Raw genomic sequence first — 16,741 nt, 5'->3', positions numbered from 1 at the left:
AAAGAACCAGGGCTGAAACACCTGGAGTTAATATTAAAAACAGTATTTTTTAAAAAACATATTATACAGACTGGGCAGGCTACTGGAATGTACTCCAAATAACTGGTTCATTGAATGTTTGCAACAATGCTGTACGGTGACTAAAGCCATTGCATTCAAGTGGATTCTGACTCATAGCGACTCTAAAAGACAAAGTAGAACTACCCCACAGGGTTTGCAAGGCTGTAAATCTTTATGGGAGCAGACTGCCACATCTTTCTCTTGCAGAGTTGCTGGTGGGTTCAAACCACCAGCCTTCTGGTTAACAGCTAAGCGCTTAACCTCTGTGCCACCAGGACTGCTAAGGATCCCAAGGAGACACACAGCTGATACGTGGAAGAGTCAGGTCTTAAACCCAGGTATTACAGACCACTTTAGTGTGCTAAACTTCTATACCACCCAATAGAGATAGAAACCCTTTCACTTATTTTTATGTCCTTTTTATAAATATAGGAATGCCTCAACTTGCTTTTAAGGTGTGAACTACTTAATAAAAAAAAAAAATCTGATACTCACATATCTTTCCCAATCAATTTCTGCATAAAATCCATTTGGTGCCCCATTGCTTTTCTTCTGTAATAAATTTGAAAATAAATTTAGAAGACAAAAATTTAAATGAAAAAAAGGAGCAAAGGACACTTAACTCTTATCTGTATTTAGCAAGAGCTCTCAGAATCTGAAAAAACAGATTAGAGGAGCCACACTGGTGCAGCTGAATGGTAGAGTTAGCCACCATGATGCTACATAAAAAAAGGACATATATATTTCACAAAAGACTGGAGGATAACTAAAGATAGAACTATTAACAACTAACTGTTCAAGTTTAATTCAATCACTGAAGAATTAGCTGCACCTACATTATTGTTTAATGCTTTCTATCTTCATGTGATATAACCAGATATTTTTTAAAAAGTGGAAATGTTATTGACTTCCGTGTTGCTTTCCTATTACATTAGTTCCACTATATCCAAAGAGTATTCATTTATGCCACTCTGTGATCTTCGTTTAGCTTTTCTGACACTGACTTAACTTTTTCCTAACCACTTCCTTAATAGAATATACAGGAAATAAGCCCCACATTCGTTAATTCAACTCTTAGTTGTTAAAAATAGCGTTGATATTATTTTCAAGTGGCTTTTCTTATCAAATTATTAAAATAGGACTTAGTGATTAATTGTGGATTTCAGTCATCCATGTGTCCTATGCCTTTATGAACACACACTTTACAAGTTGAAATGATATCAGCACTATTCTTTCTGGATTATTTTAAATTTCCATTTTGGCCTCCAGTACAACCTTGACATATGGCCACAAGCACTTGAATAAGGACGTAGCATCACCCAAATAGCAATGACTAAGATTCTCTACCTTTTGTGAGCAAAGGACGAAAACACAGATCGGGTTAAAAATGGGGCGTTCATCCAACAACATTCCTACATTTAGCACATAGAGCAATGGTGTGTCACTAGGCATAGCAGAACTCAGAGCAGCACATATCAAACAGTGAGGCATGAGGCTTGAGACCAGGCCCTCTAATTCTGCAATCACAGGTAAAGGCCACTTAAAACGACACCATGACTAGCTAACACCCAATTTGACAAATAGGTAGAAGAAGTAACCTTTTCGTAAATGCACATGAGATCACTAGATAAACAAATTGGAGGTAACCCAGATTAAACATCATCATTGACTAACATTTACTGACTGGACATTCTAAGAACTGGCAGTGGCTTAGCAAGGGAAAATAGTGCACAAGGGCTAGATCCTGTGTCTATGTCTTCCCTCTTCCACTATACTACAGACTACACTGCACTAGAACTTATAAATACGAGAACTTCGCCATGCCTCCACAGTCCAGCACCTACAGACATAGGGCCTGTGCCTTTCCCACTCTTTGTCCTGCTCCAAGCAACGTTTATATACTGAGATTATAAACTCATCCCATTGAACTGCCTTCGTTGAATAAGTGCTTCAGTGTTATTCTTTTTTACTTTAAATAAAGGTTGTTTTTAAAACCATCCACATCAACTCTGTACCTGCACACCCTATGAAGCTGGGTTCATTAAATAATGTGCCATCTAATAATACAGAAAAAAAAAAAAAAAAAAAAAAAACAAAGCACACACATACACAAACTTCCCTCCCCTGGAGAGTGGCCATATTTCCTATTTTCTTTCTGTCATGTTTGCTTTCTTTTTTATTCCTTCTTTACCCATCTGTTTGCATATACATTCTTTGAAAAATGCCCCAAATCCTTTTTAAAAAGCACAAATAATAAACAAGTTTAATATATAGATATTTAATGTTTAATAATGGGAAATCAAAGGGACTAAGTTGATTCCAAAGAACTGAGGTTATGAATTTTGTGATCAGTAACTACTGCTATTAACGTAACTATTAATTCTTAAATAATTCTTCAATAAAGAGGAGGTTTTTAGATTGTTATTTAAATACCAAAGACATTAAGTAAAGTGCTGAGTTTAAAATTTTCAAAGTTATAGAATTTGCTTCCATGATAATCTCATCTCAATAACCAAAGCCCTTCAAAACTAAGGCAGCTTATATGTGCAGCTGGACAAATTTATTCATATATATTCTTTTTTTCTCCCTAACAACATATATCCAAGATTTTGGATAAAACATTTCTGAATTTTCTAGATCTGGGCTGGGTGAAAATTTCTTAGTTTCCATGGAAACCAATGGAAGATTGAGATGAAGAGAAAATAAAACCTATACATTTTTTTTTTTTAATAGGAACATTAAAAAAAAAGTAAAGACAAACACCAAATTATAACAATACCTTCTTTTGGGCAGATGTACAACACACATACATATATACACACACACTTGGCTTTATTAGAGGAATTAGCAATTTGGCTTCATTCATGCCAGTGAATTCTTAAAAATATCTTTAGTTTTTACAAATGAAAATTATCAAGTTAAAGCTAGGCCTGTGCCTGGCTGGAATTCTTCAAACTCCCGCAAAAAACAAAAGCAAAAACAATTCTCGTAGTTTAACTACGTAAGCAAAGCACAGCTCATGGAAGTGGCAATAGTGAAGGGAATGGCTTTATTGATTTGCAAACTGAAAACTCTGAAGAAGCAAGGAAGAATATAAACCAAGTAGGAAAGCATCACTCAACAACCAGGCTAAACAGTGAAAGCATTATTGGCTATTCCACAACAAGTAGTGATTTTTCTCTTGGAGTTGGGGTTACATATATTTTTACATCTCTGTATTTTCTAAAATTTCTGTACTTAACATAAGTAATTTTCCAACCTGAACATGTGACTTGTTATTCAAAGATAATTGAGACTCACGGTGGTGTCCATCTTGTTTTAATAGGTATTTTACTTTGGTCAGGTTTATTATCTGACCAAATATGATGGGCTAGATTATTAATATAACAACAAAAAACAGTTGTGTTCAATTATACTTCCATCAAAATTTGCAGTTTCCATTGTGAATGTTCCCTTTTCCCAAGGTTAGCTTATGACCACTGTGTAATCCTCAGGTGAGAAGTATTAGAAACATACATTGTACTGTCTCAATACTGTATTTATCACTGAGGTAGATCTAACTCACTTTGTAAATAATCTGATATAACACATTGTCCAGTAGAGCTGTCAGTGAAGATGGAAATATTCTATATGTGTTCTGTCCAACAGAGTAGCCATTATCCACAAGTGGCTATTGAGCATTTGGAATATGGCAAGTGTAACTGAGGAACTGAATTTTTATTAAATTTAAATAGCCACATGTGGCTACCATATTAGACTGTAGAGCTATAGATGTTTGCATAGGCTAGGCTGGGATCAGCAGCTTTGGCCTGACATCCTTTGGTCAAATACACTGGTTCCCACAGACCAAGCCTGCAGATTCCTGAGGTTAATGAGATGGTGCTTAACCTAACAAACCACTATTCTATTTGCAGGGTGATGTTTACATCATAGTCAAAGCCTTCTTTATAGATAGCAAGTTCTTTTTAAAATTTGAATCACTGTCCTTTGTCTAGGAGACACTCATCTTTTATGCCTGATGACTCTTTATAAATGTATACTTGGATGTCAATACGTAATCTATATGATTGGTTTAAAAATTGGCTCCAGGTATTCCATAAGTAATTTGGGAATATCTAGGAAAGCCTACTTAAATGGAGTAAATGAAACTATTTTTCTTCCAAATTTCAAGTTGGGATTTTACTCACTGTTTCTACAACCCCTTGCAAATTTTAAACTAAAATCTGTTTCCTTACCGAAACTTTTTTTCCTCCTTCACGCGCACACTCTGCTTTGTTATTGTAGGGTGGTTCATGTGGGCTGGGCTGCTGGAATTGATTGTTTTAATGTAGAAAAAAGTTGTTAAAGGATCTGTTTGTTCTTCAAGACACATATAAAGAATCACATGGAGTCAGCAAACATATCATAGAAGAAACAATTTCTAGGCCAAATTGTAGGGCCTACCAATCTTGGCAGGATTCCTTAAGTGGAATGGACTTTGGGGCCCATAATGAGGCTCTATTCAGCAGGCCAGCCTGGCTAGGCCAGGAGAAGAAGGGAGGAGGAAGATGCGTCCCAGGCACTAGGGACCATGTGAAACTTATTCCTCATTTAGCCAGCACTTAATTTATAGGTAGAGAACAGACATAAGGACACACCAGAAAAAGACTGAATCAAACAACTATATTTCTAATCTAAGTGTTAAAGTCTGCTCTGCTCTCTTTTTCCCTGAAACAAAGCCTTCCCGAAGGCCACCAATACATAAAGCACCTGCGGCTGATAAGCCCTGCTCTGCACCCTTTCCTGCATGCCCGTTCAGGAAGATCTCCTCACAGCAATGGCTGGGACCCCCGAAGGCTCTCAATCTTGGGTATAAATCTGAACTGCTTAGGAAAAAGTTATACTTTACCCTGCACAAATTACTGTTCTTCTGGGCTAGACTGCATTGTTGCACACAGCTGATGTCTCAGACATCATGGTCACCAGCTCTGCCAGCTGTGGATACACTCAGCCAGGAGTGAGCAAGGCGAGCCAACCACCATATGTGTGGCACTGCCGAGAAGCCTCTATAAACATCAAAGGCACTGTCCCCAGAGAAGAGGTTCATTGTATTTTGAGAAGCCAAAATTAAATAAAACACCAGGACATCAAGGCTATTGTCTAGGCTCTGCATTTACAAAGTAGTTTATAAATATCAAGCGGGTGCACCACCACTGGTAGTTCATGGAACCATACTAGTCAAAGCCTAAATATCTACTGTGGACATTCAAAAGGAAATAATTTGGAAGCTAAACTACCCATGCTAAAGTGGCCTGGGTCCACAGACACAGAGTCTTAAAGAAATCAGTCTGAGTTTCAAAGAAATTCAGTAGACATCTTTAAGGATGCAATGTAAACAGAGACTGGGACTCATACATTTAGTGGTATGATAGGGAGTTCTCAAAATTTGGTGACAATAGTAAGTGGGGGGAAAAAACTGGGAAACGTTTCCAAATGGTACAACTTGCAGCTGGCTAATAATTTCCAATGATCTGCGAAGCTGTATACTCTGTTTCTGAGAAAAGGCATTTATTTCAAATGTCACCTGTTTCAGAACAGGTTTGTGTTATTTCTTGAGAAATCAGACTTAAATAACTCCTCTTTTCTAATGATCATGATCAGTGATATTTATGGCATTTTAAATTAAATGACAAGGAGGGTAGAACTCCAAGTAAATGATTTTATACACCTTAAAATCGTGGAGGTAGAGGAGGGTTCAGGGAACTGGTACATGAAGTCTTGACCTAGGATGGATGAACCCCCAGAATCATCGCTGGGGTCATTCATGCAGCAAATACTCATGGTTGCCTGCTATGTGCCAGCTGCTGCCCAGGCTCCATGGCACATATTCTACCCAGAGATTTAAACTGGTGGTCTCCAGAAGAGCAGAGAACAGCGAGTTAGCAATGGAGCCTCAGAGACAATGAGCCGGGTAGGGAGAGGGTTCAGAGAAGGAAAAAAGGACAAGACTTGAGGGTGGCAGAGGGAGAGAAGCAAGAAATAGCAATCAGCCTGGGAGCAGCGGAGACAGAAAGCAGAGAATAGCTAATAAAGCCTTGCAAAGGCCAGAACGGAGGAGACAAGAGTATCCAGGGAGGGGACCAAGACAGAAGCAGAGAGAGGACACAGAAGCAGAGAGTACCTGAGACAGAGTTAAGAAGAAGGCTCTGAGCCAGAAGCAAGAGGTGAGGAGAAGGTGAGTCTTCTGGGTCTTTTTTTTCCCCTGCTGAATAGAGCCTTGATTACAGTGTTACCCAAGGTCTGAGAAATTTCACTCTATTTTCTTAACATTTCATGATGAGAACTACATGAATGCAAAAGGCACCCCAAAGCTAAGAACCTTGAGTCAAGTGTGGGAAAAAAACTCCTGCTATAGTGGCAATTAACATCCAATTTAGGTATAATATTATAAAGGGTGATATTTCAAAAAATATTTTTAACCTCCAAGCTTATTTTAGTTCCCACTCCAGCCCAATGAGCCTTATGTGAGCCCATTTTTTTTTTTCTTTTTTTCAATAACAGCTGTTCTTTTGAACCTTCTGAATAGGCATCTGATTTAGATTTGCAGGGAGTCATTTTAGAAGCTGGTGCAGACTCCCATAAGCACAACTCGGATAAATCCAAGCCTGGGCTTCATAGACTTCTTAAAACAGCAAGAAATTTGGCGGCCAGCAAGGAATCAGAGTTACTGTTAAACCTAAATCCAGTGGACACATTTTCCTCCTTCAGGCCGTAAATTCAGGCATAAGTGGTTTCCAGACCATTCTCTACTTTTGAATTTAATATAGAAAATGTATCTGCAGTTCAATTACTAAAGAGGAAAGGCTTCTTCCAATTTTATTGGATCTCAGCTCCATTATGACTTTGTGGCCTCTGTTAGAGAAAAACATTCTCACATAATGAGCTTTTACATCATTAAATTGAAAATGAAACCACAGTTGATGGTAGCACCCCTGCATGAACTGTCTGGCTTTTGACCCACCATATTGACGATTGGTTTGCTTGCCTACTCTGGGACAGGGTTTTAGGTGAATGCAATACATAAGTCTAACTTGACGGAGACTGCATTTACTTCCCATGCAACTGCTACAGAAAATTATAACAAGCAGTCTAAAAAGTCATTCAAGCTATTTTTTTCCCTACAGAAAAAAGTAGAACTTTAGAAAAAAATTTAAAAATAGCATACACCCAAACGTAAACCTACTAAAATTATTTAAATACTTACAATTCCATCTCTGTCTGGTGAACCTCTGTAACAAAAAGAAATTAGTAGCCATTAGAAAAAAATGAATCATTTTTGATATGTAGATTAAAGTACAATAATAGGAATCATTAACTATATCCCCTTGTGCTCTATCCCCCCAATAAACCAGGCTAATGAAAACTAAATCAAACCAAATTGGTTGCGAGTGATGGTTGAGTGTGGGATATATGTATGTGTGTGGGAGGTAGATGGTCATCAAAAAACTGAAGTTCAAAAGCACAAGTTGCTTGTGCGATGACTTGGTCCACTTTGGAAAGGAGACCTTGTTAAAGAGTTCAGCTGGCTCCATTTAACACTACCACAAGGAACGTAAACTGAGTTGCTCTCATCTTTTCCTGAGAATGGTCTTGAATTTCCATAAGAAGAAACTTCTATGGCATTTTTCAACTTATTTTGAAGATTTGTACTTTCTTCAATATTTCTGAATTTAATATCTCTTTTGATTATATGAAAGCAGGAAATGGAAGGCAATGTTTTGCTAAATGGCTCACACTGTTGACTAAAGTCCAGGGAAGCTATTCCATGACAGCACTATGCTGTAGTGGCTAGGAGTCAGGGTGCTGCAGTAAGGTGAGTTTGGACTCTACCACTTGCTAGTTCTGTGACCTTCAACAAGTTATTTAACCTAAACCAGTTTAAATCAAGCAGTTGTTATGGATTGAATTGCATCTCCCAGAAATGTGTATCAACTTGGCTAGGCCACGATTCCCAGTATTGTGTGGTTGTCTACTGTTTTGTGATCTGATGAGATTTTCCCATGTGTTGTAAATCCTACCTCTATGATGTTAATGAAGCAGGATTAGACAGAGTTATGTTAGTGAGGCAGGACACAATTAGATTGTATCTTGAGCTAATCTCTTTTGAGATGTAAAAGAGGGGGAGAGGGATCTCATTACCAACAAGCAAGAAAAGCCATGAGTGTAGTGTGTCCTTTGGACTGAGGGTCCCGCACTGAGAAACTCCTAGAGCCAGGGAAAGGCTTTGATGAGAAGGACCTTCCCCCAGATGTGACGGACACAGAAAGCCTTTCCCTGGAGCTGGCTCCCTGAATCCAGACTTCTAGCCTCCTAGGCTGTGAGAGAACGAATTTCTATTTATTAAAGTAAGTACTCAAAAATGTTAGTTCTCTTATCATAGTGTCTCTTCATTAGGAATACAAAACTGTGTACTTGCAGCCACATTGAAATTTATAGCAATATAGGAGGGGTATTATTATTGTTATTTTGGGAAACTGAGCTGGATGAACCAGGGGAAGGGAGAAGAGAAAGGGTAGTCACTGTAACATAATAACTTCTTATTTTAATCCACTTTATAAGGAGTTAGACAAATATTATTCTATTAACCAGGGAGCCAGAATTATGCTTAGAAACGTACTTACACTGTTTGCTTGGATAGACCATGAAATCCTGAGGAGTTTGGTTGGAAATGGTCTTTAGGAGGTAGGGCTGGTAAGGAAATTCTTTATTCCTTCATGGGACTGGGACAGACGAGAGGATCTCTATCTCTATGTATACTATATCTGTCTATCTATCTATTCATCCATATATCTATCTAGAAAGAGAATGAGGAATGAAGAGGTGGGACACTGCTTGGACTCCAAGATGTGATTCCCCTTCCCACATCACCTCCAAAATGAGAAGCATAATCTACTTGGAATACAAAATCCTTGATTGGAGTGCATTTCTCATGATAACCAATGAAGAGACTGAGTTCTGTGTTCACATCAGTGATATTGGCAGGGGCTAGAAGCAGAGATCCCTGAGACTGAAAGATCATGGGAGTTGGCAGAAATCTTGGTCGCTTTGGATATTCCCTGGTTATAGAAAGTAGGTTGTTCAAAGAAATGTCATCTAAAATAGAATAGAAAAATCTCAGCAAACAGAAGAGTCACAATTCATTCAACAAATATCTAGGGCCAGGCACTGGGCTAGGACCGAGGGATAGAAATAGTGAAAAAGATATGCTCATCAGAGAGAAGATAAGACAGGCAAGTAAATCCAGTGAGTTATCATGGGTATAATAAGCCCAGGCCAGTAGGAAAACACAGTCAAGTGCCAACCCACACTCACTGAAACCAACTTTCATTTTCATATCTACAGGCTTCAAAAAAATGAGGAGTTTTTACTAGAATTTCAAGTCCTGTTAAAGAAGTTGGGAGAAGAGGTAACCGTAGTAACTTTGCGGTAGGGTATGTTCAGAGACACCAGCCCTTGTGGGGTCCCTTCAAGGACAGTGAGCAATATATGTGAAGAGAAGGATCTGGAGATTGGCTTGGCTGCTGTGTTGCCCACAGTTGGTACAAGTATAAGGGTATATCCATAGGTCATCTTAATGGAAGGTCAATTGATCTCATGCATATTGCAGCTATTGGGATGATATTTCAAAAATTTTAATCAGAAAAGCCATAGTTGTACATATCAGTATTGGGGTCCCATTCTGATCCTTTGTCTTATCCACTGATGGAAATGGATCTGGTGTTTCCTAGGATGGTGATATGAAGCAGGAGGGATAAGAGTATTGGTTGTAATATCAAGCTGCCTGGGTTTAGTCAACTTAGGTTTCCTAGTTGTATAACCTTAGGCAAGTTACTTCACTTTTTGTGCCTCAGTTTACTCATTTATAAAATAGCAATGATAGTAACATACACCCAATAGGGTTGTTGGAGGATTAGTTAATATAAATAAAGAGCCTGGAATAGTTCCAATCACATAGTAAATACTCTTTGTCACCTAAAATAATAATTATTATATAATCTGACCTAAGACTGGGCAATGGAGAGATTTTAGCAGCTGTAGACACTTCTTCAGCATGTGTTCTATATTCATTTTATAACTCTCTCATGCAGTTTTACATTTTATTTTAAAAGTTTTTTTTTTTTTTTCCTTTTTAACAGTTATATCTACTGTCTTGCAATTTAAAACTAATCACCTACCATGGAAGCTTTGCCTCTGTTTTTTTAAGTCTCAGCTACCTCTTGTGACTACTACCTTTTTTTCTTTTCCCCCCCTATTTGCCTGGATTATAATTCTTCCCATCTATACTTTTCATTCTGTATGATAAAACAGAGGCATTAGATTCTGGACTTGAATACTGGCTCCAAGTCATATTTTCTGGATAGCCTTCAATGAGTTACTTAACCATCTTTGGTACTGATTTCTCATCTTTAAAATTGAGGTATTACTACTAATCTTACTGAGTTAGTGTGATGATTGAAAAGGATATCATTGCATACAAAATACCCGGCACAAGGCCTGCCATTTAGCACAGGCTCTCTCCCTTCCTCTGTTTATCAGTCACTGTAATGATGATTAAATCAGGAAGCTCTGGTCCTAACCCTACTCTTTATCAAGGGAGGTTCAGTCAGCTGGAGTTGGTGCTGGAGTCTATCCAAGCAGGTTGCTTAGTAACTCTGAACCAGTTGCAACAGTCCTAAAAACAGTTTCCATCAACAAGGTTTCAATGATCCCTGCTTAACATAAAAAAAAAACCCAAAACCAAACCCATTGCCATCAAGTCGACTCCAACTCATAGCGACCCTATAGGACAGAGTAGAACTGCCCCAAAGAGTTTCCAAGGAGCACCTGATGGATCTATACTGCTGACCTTTTGGTTAGCAGCCATAGCACTAATCACTACGCCACCAGGGTTTCCTGCTTAACTTAAGCACTACCTAAAGCTGAAGGGACAGTAAATTGCCACAGCATTTTCCCAATCCTTTTGCAAGAATGATATGTGGCCCAATTAGAGAACAGAGATTCCTGAAAAACAAAGGCTTATACTAAACTGCTTGTCCTTCAACCATCCACTGATGGTGGAACCAGTCTAGAGCCAATTTGCTATCAGATAAATAATTTGGGGTTACTCAGATGGTAAGAAGGAGGGAGTTGGGATTCTACAAGCAAATGTCCCATTAGAGTTCTTCAGAGCTTTTGGGCATATACTCAAAGCCACGAGGAATGGCTTACCTTTTTTCATATGTTTAGAAGTGAGGATGGAGGAGCAGTGCTTTGGCTACGTGCAAATTAGCTCAACATGTCCTGGGGAGGTTGTTTAACCTCTTTTCCCTTCCCTTTCTAGAGGGCTTTTTTTTTTCCTTTCCCTTTTTAACAGTCTTCACACATCAGAGATTACCTGCAGTCAGTTACAGACATTGCCTTTGTAGAAAATAGATTCGGTCTCTGCTAATGATGCTCTCCTGAGCTGTGTCTAACAGTGTCACACACAACACCTGGCACATTATAGGTGTCAACAGATGTTGCTGATAGACTGCCCAGTACAGTGTCTGGCAGTTTAGGGAAATTAGTTCCATCTAGTGAAAACTTTGACTTTCACAGAGGAAAGTGCAGTTCCCAAGGCCATGGAGTTATTGGCAGCACCAAGACTACAGCCCCGGTCTTCCTACTCCAGTGAAAAACCACCCCCAATTCTTGGTAGATAATGTGTTGAGAATGGCAATTTCTTAAGAAACAGTGTGAATTACACAATCCTCAGAAAATATTCTTAATTCAATCATTCAGAGAATTTTGCAGTGGTGTAGTAGTTAAGTGCTACAGCTGCTAATCAAAAGGTCGGCAGTTTGAATCTGCCAGGGGCTCCTTGAAAACTCTATGGGGCAGCTCTACTCTGTCCTATAGGGTCGCTATGAGTTCGAGTTGATTGATGGCAATGGGTTTGGTTTTTTTTTTTTGTGTATAATAAATGTATTTCCATGAAATAATTATTTACCAAAAGAAAAAACACAAAGAAAATGTGAGAACAGGAGACTTAACATTTGGTATCTAAACAAAAAAGTAACTTTCTCCCCAATTCTTTATACTCCTTGGCTTAACAGTCTTTCAAGCTTCATGACTGCCCACTACCAAACGAAGGAAGACCAGAAACCTCAGCCTGGCAATGAAGTCCTTCCCATCTGGTCCCAACCTCCTTTCCAGCCTTGCTTTCCATTATCACCTTTACCTGTAGCCAATAGGTAGACACACTGCCCATTTATCTTGTCCTGAATGCCCACTGGACTTTCCTACCTCTTTGCTTTTGCTTTTGTTGTTCCCTTAGCATGAAATGCATGTCCTCATCTTCTTAAAGGTCAGATTCAAGGTTCCTCCTCCTCTAAAGCTTCACTGATGATCTGTCCAAATATGAGCTTTCCCACCCTCAGGCTTCCTTGGAATTTCATTTTTAATTGCTCATAAGGAATTTACTATACATTGCTTTGTATTGGTAATAATAAGGGTCATAGGAGTTACCATTTAGTGGGCATTTACTAAGTAATAGGTACCATACACCTTGTTGTATGCTGTCGAGCGGGTTTTGACTCATGGCAACCCAGTGTGACAGAGTAGAACTGCCCCATAGGGTTTACTAGGTTGTAATCTTTTCCACCATGGAGCCAGCAGTAAGTTTGAAATGTTGATCTTTTAGCTAGCTGTTGTCCTTAGCTTAACCACTGTGCCACCAGGGCTCCAAGGTGCCATATGAGGCATTTTAAATATGTTATCTCATTTAATTGTATGAAAGATATTTTAACTTATATGGTAGATATTTTATCCCATGAACTTTTAAACAAATCCTTGGAGGACAAGGAAACAGAACAATGCCCAGCACCCTGTAATAAGATTTTTACACAATAAAAATGTACAGAATGAAGAATTAAAGGTGAGAATAAATGTAGCCCTCTTCATTTTCACCTGTGCCCAAACAACTATTGATTTCCCCATTTCCTAACTTTCTTCCAGAGATCCTAGCCAAATGAGAGATTTAATCAACTCAATTCTGATATATAATGGACCATATCAGATGCGCATTTTCACATGGTTACAACCAGCCACAACTGAGGAGTGGTGCTCTTCTGACCCTGGCCTTGGGCTGGAATCCCAAGTTCCTGGACTACTCATGTATTTAAGTTTCCTGCCTGGATCAAAAAGGTACCTGAGTTTTTGGCTTAGTGGTAAATACTTCTGAAGGAGGATCCAAGATAGTCTAAGGTAACTTGAACATATTCAAAAGGGGTCTGTTAGTGTCCACGCGGAATTGATTCTCTTGAGTGTGATAATTTAAACGTGTAAAAGTATCCACCCTGTTGTTTCTGGCATTGGTTGCTTATTAATAGCCAAATCATCATTCTTGTGAATTCTGTTAGCTGATTTACAATTGTGTTTATATAAAATCTTGGCATGTCAAGTAAGAGATTTGGGATGTTACCTAGTCTACCTTTCCGTGTCTGGTGAGGCCTAATCTATCTAAACAGGTATTTGTTTCTTCAGTTCAGTTTCTAGGGTCAACCCTCAAGGTGGAAATACACATTTTTAGTTACCCACAAAAGTAACAATCACACTTTCCCCCGCCCAGGACTGATGGGAAGTGTGGCTATAAGGCTATTAAGAAATAAGGAATAATGCAAAATTGAACATGTGATGAAAAGTCTTCATATCTATAGCACAAAACTAAGAACTGCTTATGCCCAGCAATGACAATTTACCCAGAAATAGGGAGAACCACCAAATAGTACAGGATATCTGAGAAAATTCTGTGGAAATTTTAAAGTAACAGTAACATCTCTTATTCAAATAGTTTCTTTGACGAGGTAAATTTTTAAAGTACATACGTAGAATCATTGTCCTTTTCTTTCTTCCGTATTCCAAAGGCCTTCCTTGTACGCTTTTTCAATCCTGTGAAAAAAAAGAAAAGGGCCAAAGAAATATATCAGCAACATTCAAGTGAAGGTATTTTTAGAGTTGCAACGATCCAGGTAAACTTGAATGTTCAAAAACCAATGAACGTTTTCCCAATTGTGTGCAAGCATGTGCATATGATTTCTTATTATAGTTTTTAACAGATGTTTATCAAGAACTCAGCACTACAGATTCTTAGCACTATAAGCAACATAAGGTTGTATGGGTATAGAGAAGATTGCAAGCTTTTCTTACACCATTTTTGTTCATCATCCAAACTGGGCCTCTGCCAAGAAACTGAATCACAGGTGTAGAAGAATAACGAATTCCAGGTTAGACACACTCTTGCGACTAGGATAATACCAAGACAAAGATCATGTAAACCATACTAAAAGAGCTACATTGTTCTAACAAATCTTTCTGTCCCATATCCCCATCTCATCCTTTTCTACTTCCCAGCAGTATGGCCAGGCTGGATTAATAACCATTGTCCAAACATACTGGGAGTCCCTGAGTGGTACAACCGTTAAGGTGCTCACCTGCTTACTGAAAAATTGGAGGTTTGAGACCACCCAGAGGCACCTTGGACTAAAGGCCTGATGACCTGCTTCGAAATAGCAACCACTGAAAACCCGATGGAGCACAGTTCTACTCTGACACACATGGGGTCACCATGAGTTGGAACTGACTTGACGGCAATTTTTTTTTTTTTCTGAATATTCTCCAGCCCTTGTACTCCAGTGTCTCTTTATTTCTTATGCAGTCCTTACATCTGATTGAAGAGCTTTTCTTATTTTGTTAACATTTAGAATTTCATTTCATCTTCCAAGGTCCAGGCCAAGCCTACTTCCTCTGTGGGGGCTACTCAATCCTAGTTGTGTTAAGACACAAACTATTCTGTGCTCCCCACAAAATGCTATTCTTATACATATTATAATATACCAAACTGTATGACACCTGTTTTCCATGCCAGTTTCTTCTGTTAGACTGTGAGCTTTTCCGGGACAGAGGCCAAGGCCTACTTGTTTGTATGCCCTGGACACTTAATACTGATACCAAATAGTATTTGTTGATTTAAAATATCGTCCAGGAAGCATCATTAGGGCAGCACAAGGCCCTTTTCTTCCATCTTGGACAAACCAAGCCCAGTCTTGGTTCTCTCATTTTTATCCTGTCAAGGCTCTGTTTGCATTTCCTACCTCTGACATGTTTCATAAGGAGCCCTGGTGGGACAACAGTTAAGCACTCAACTGCTAACTGAAAGGTTGGCAGTTCAAACCTATCCAGTGACTCTGCAAAAAGAAAGACCTGGAGATCTGCTCCTGTAGAGATTACAGTGTAGGAAACACTGTGGAGCAGTTCTACTTTGTCACATGAGGTTGCTATGGGTGGAAATCAACTTGATGGCACCTAACTGCAACAACAAAATGCTTCATAGTTACTCACTTGGCTTGTGTTTCTTGTGTTAATGAGTATTATTCCAACAAATTATATATTCTAAACTATAGACTTGTTACTGGTGCTTTGGAAAGTCTTCTTGAGATGCTGGAGCTGGAAAAGTCATTGAAATTACAGGATTTGCATTTGGCACTATCAGGCGGAATAAAAGGAAAAACACTGATAGCATCAGTGATTTGATGACACCTTCTTCCAAAACATGTGAGTCAGCCCAAACCGCTCAGATTATCTGAGTCATTCATTATCTGGCTCTTAAGATACTATACAAACATAATCTCCAAAATGCCTCTGTTCCATCTAATTTTGCATTTTAATAGTCATTCCATTTAAGAAGTTTAGGTTTTTAAAATGTCAATGTTTTTTTTTTTTTAATTTCTTCCCACATGAAACTATTTTCCACTACTCTTCACGTAGGGAGTTTATAGGAACACTGATTGACATTTAAAACTACTTAAATATTTAGGAAAATCTTCCCTCCTTTCATTTTTATTTTAATTGTTTTTTTTTCCTTCTCACCTCTAACTGCCTTTTCCCCTTACAGGGACAAAGAATCATAGTCATATAATAATTTTCTTCCTACAATTTTTCTTAGGTCTTAGGTCTCTTCTTTAAAAAAATATTTTATTATTATTATTTTCTTAGGCATCATGTCTCTTAATTGGCTTTTCCACACTTCTAATTTAGCCTTTGGGTTGATGAGAATGCTATAATTGCCAATCACTACTGGTTTTTATAGGGCTATAAAACCAGTGCTATTAATATCGTATGTTTGCAAAGTACTTTATTTCCCATAACTTGACCATGGGATAAGATAGCATGTCCTACCAAACGGATGAGAAAATACACACAGATTCCAGTCATTCTTGTATTAAGTTAATAACAGAGTAGATAATTGTAGTTTTCCATAGATCCTGTCCTGTTTTTGACAATCAAATGTGGACAATAGCCAATATGACCAAGGTCATGAAAGTTACAAGTTGTCTAGTTTCCAGAGAAAAGTGCACTGTAACATGAGTGAGGACACACAGGGTCCATTTCTCAGCTTCATTTCTAATTGCGTAGCTTAGTTCAAGTTATATTCTCTCTAGGTTTCAATCTCTCAATCAACTAATAATAAGGAAATCAACTAATAATAAATAAAGAATATCCACCCCTTCACAAAATACTAAGCCAATCCACATGCTTAGTTTCACTGAAAGGCCTGTTTCTTAAGAACCAGGAACACACCATCAACGTGATATTCCAGAAAAAAAAAAAAAAAAGATCAAATTGT

The 16,741-nt window shown here is 38.3% G+C and overlaps 1 protein-coding gene across 12 annotated transcripts in view; it reads right to left on the bottom strand.

Moving 5' to 3' along the window:
- Positions 1–16,741, bottom strand: part of SGIP1 (SH3GL interacting endocytic adaptor 1) — a 247,962-nt gene that overhangs the window by 117,956 nt on the left and 113,265 nt on the right. For 7 of the 12 annotated variants that reach the window (XM_049879520.1, XM_049879512.1, XM_049879509.1 and 4 more), the window contains exons 3-6: positions 13,944–14,007; positions 7,304–7,328; positions 4,296–4,367; positions 556–612 (exon numbers count right to left, since the gene is read on the bottom strand). In XM_049879520.1, the coding sequence (XP_049735477.1) occupies positions 556–612; positions 4,296–4,367; positions 7,304–7,328; positions 13,944–14,007 (218 nt within the window). The remainder of the gene's footprint in view (positions 1–555; positions 613–4,295; positions 4,368–7,303; positions 7,329–13,943; positions 14,008–16,741) is intronic. The other 5 variants (XM_049879514.1, XM_049879518.1, XM_049879519.1 and 2 more) reach the window with 3 other exon arrangements.

This window comes from Elephas maximus, chromosome 3 (assembly GCF_024166365.1).
Source record: "Elephas maximus indicus isolate mEleMax1 chromosome 3, mEleMax1 primary haplotype, whole genome shotgun sequence".
NCBI lineage: Eukaryota > Metazoa > Chordata > Mammalia > Proboscidea > Elephantidae > Elephas > Elephas maximus.
Note: the sequence above shows the minus strand (reverse complement) of the source record. Positions and strands in the feature narration are given on the sequence as shown.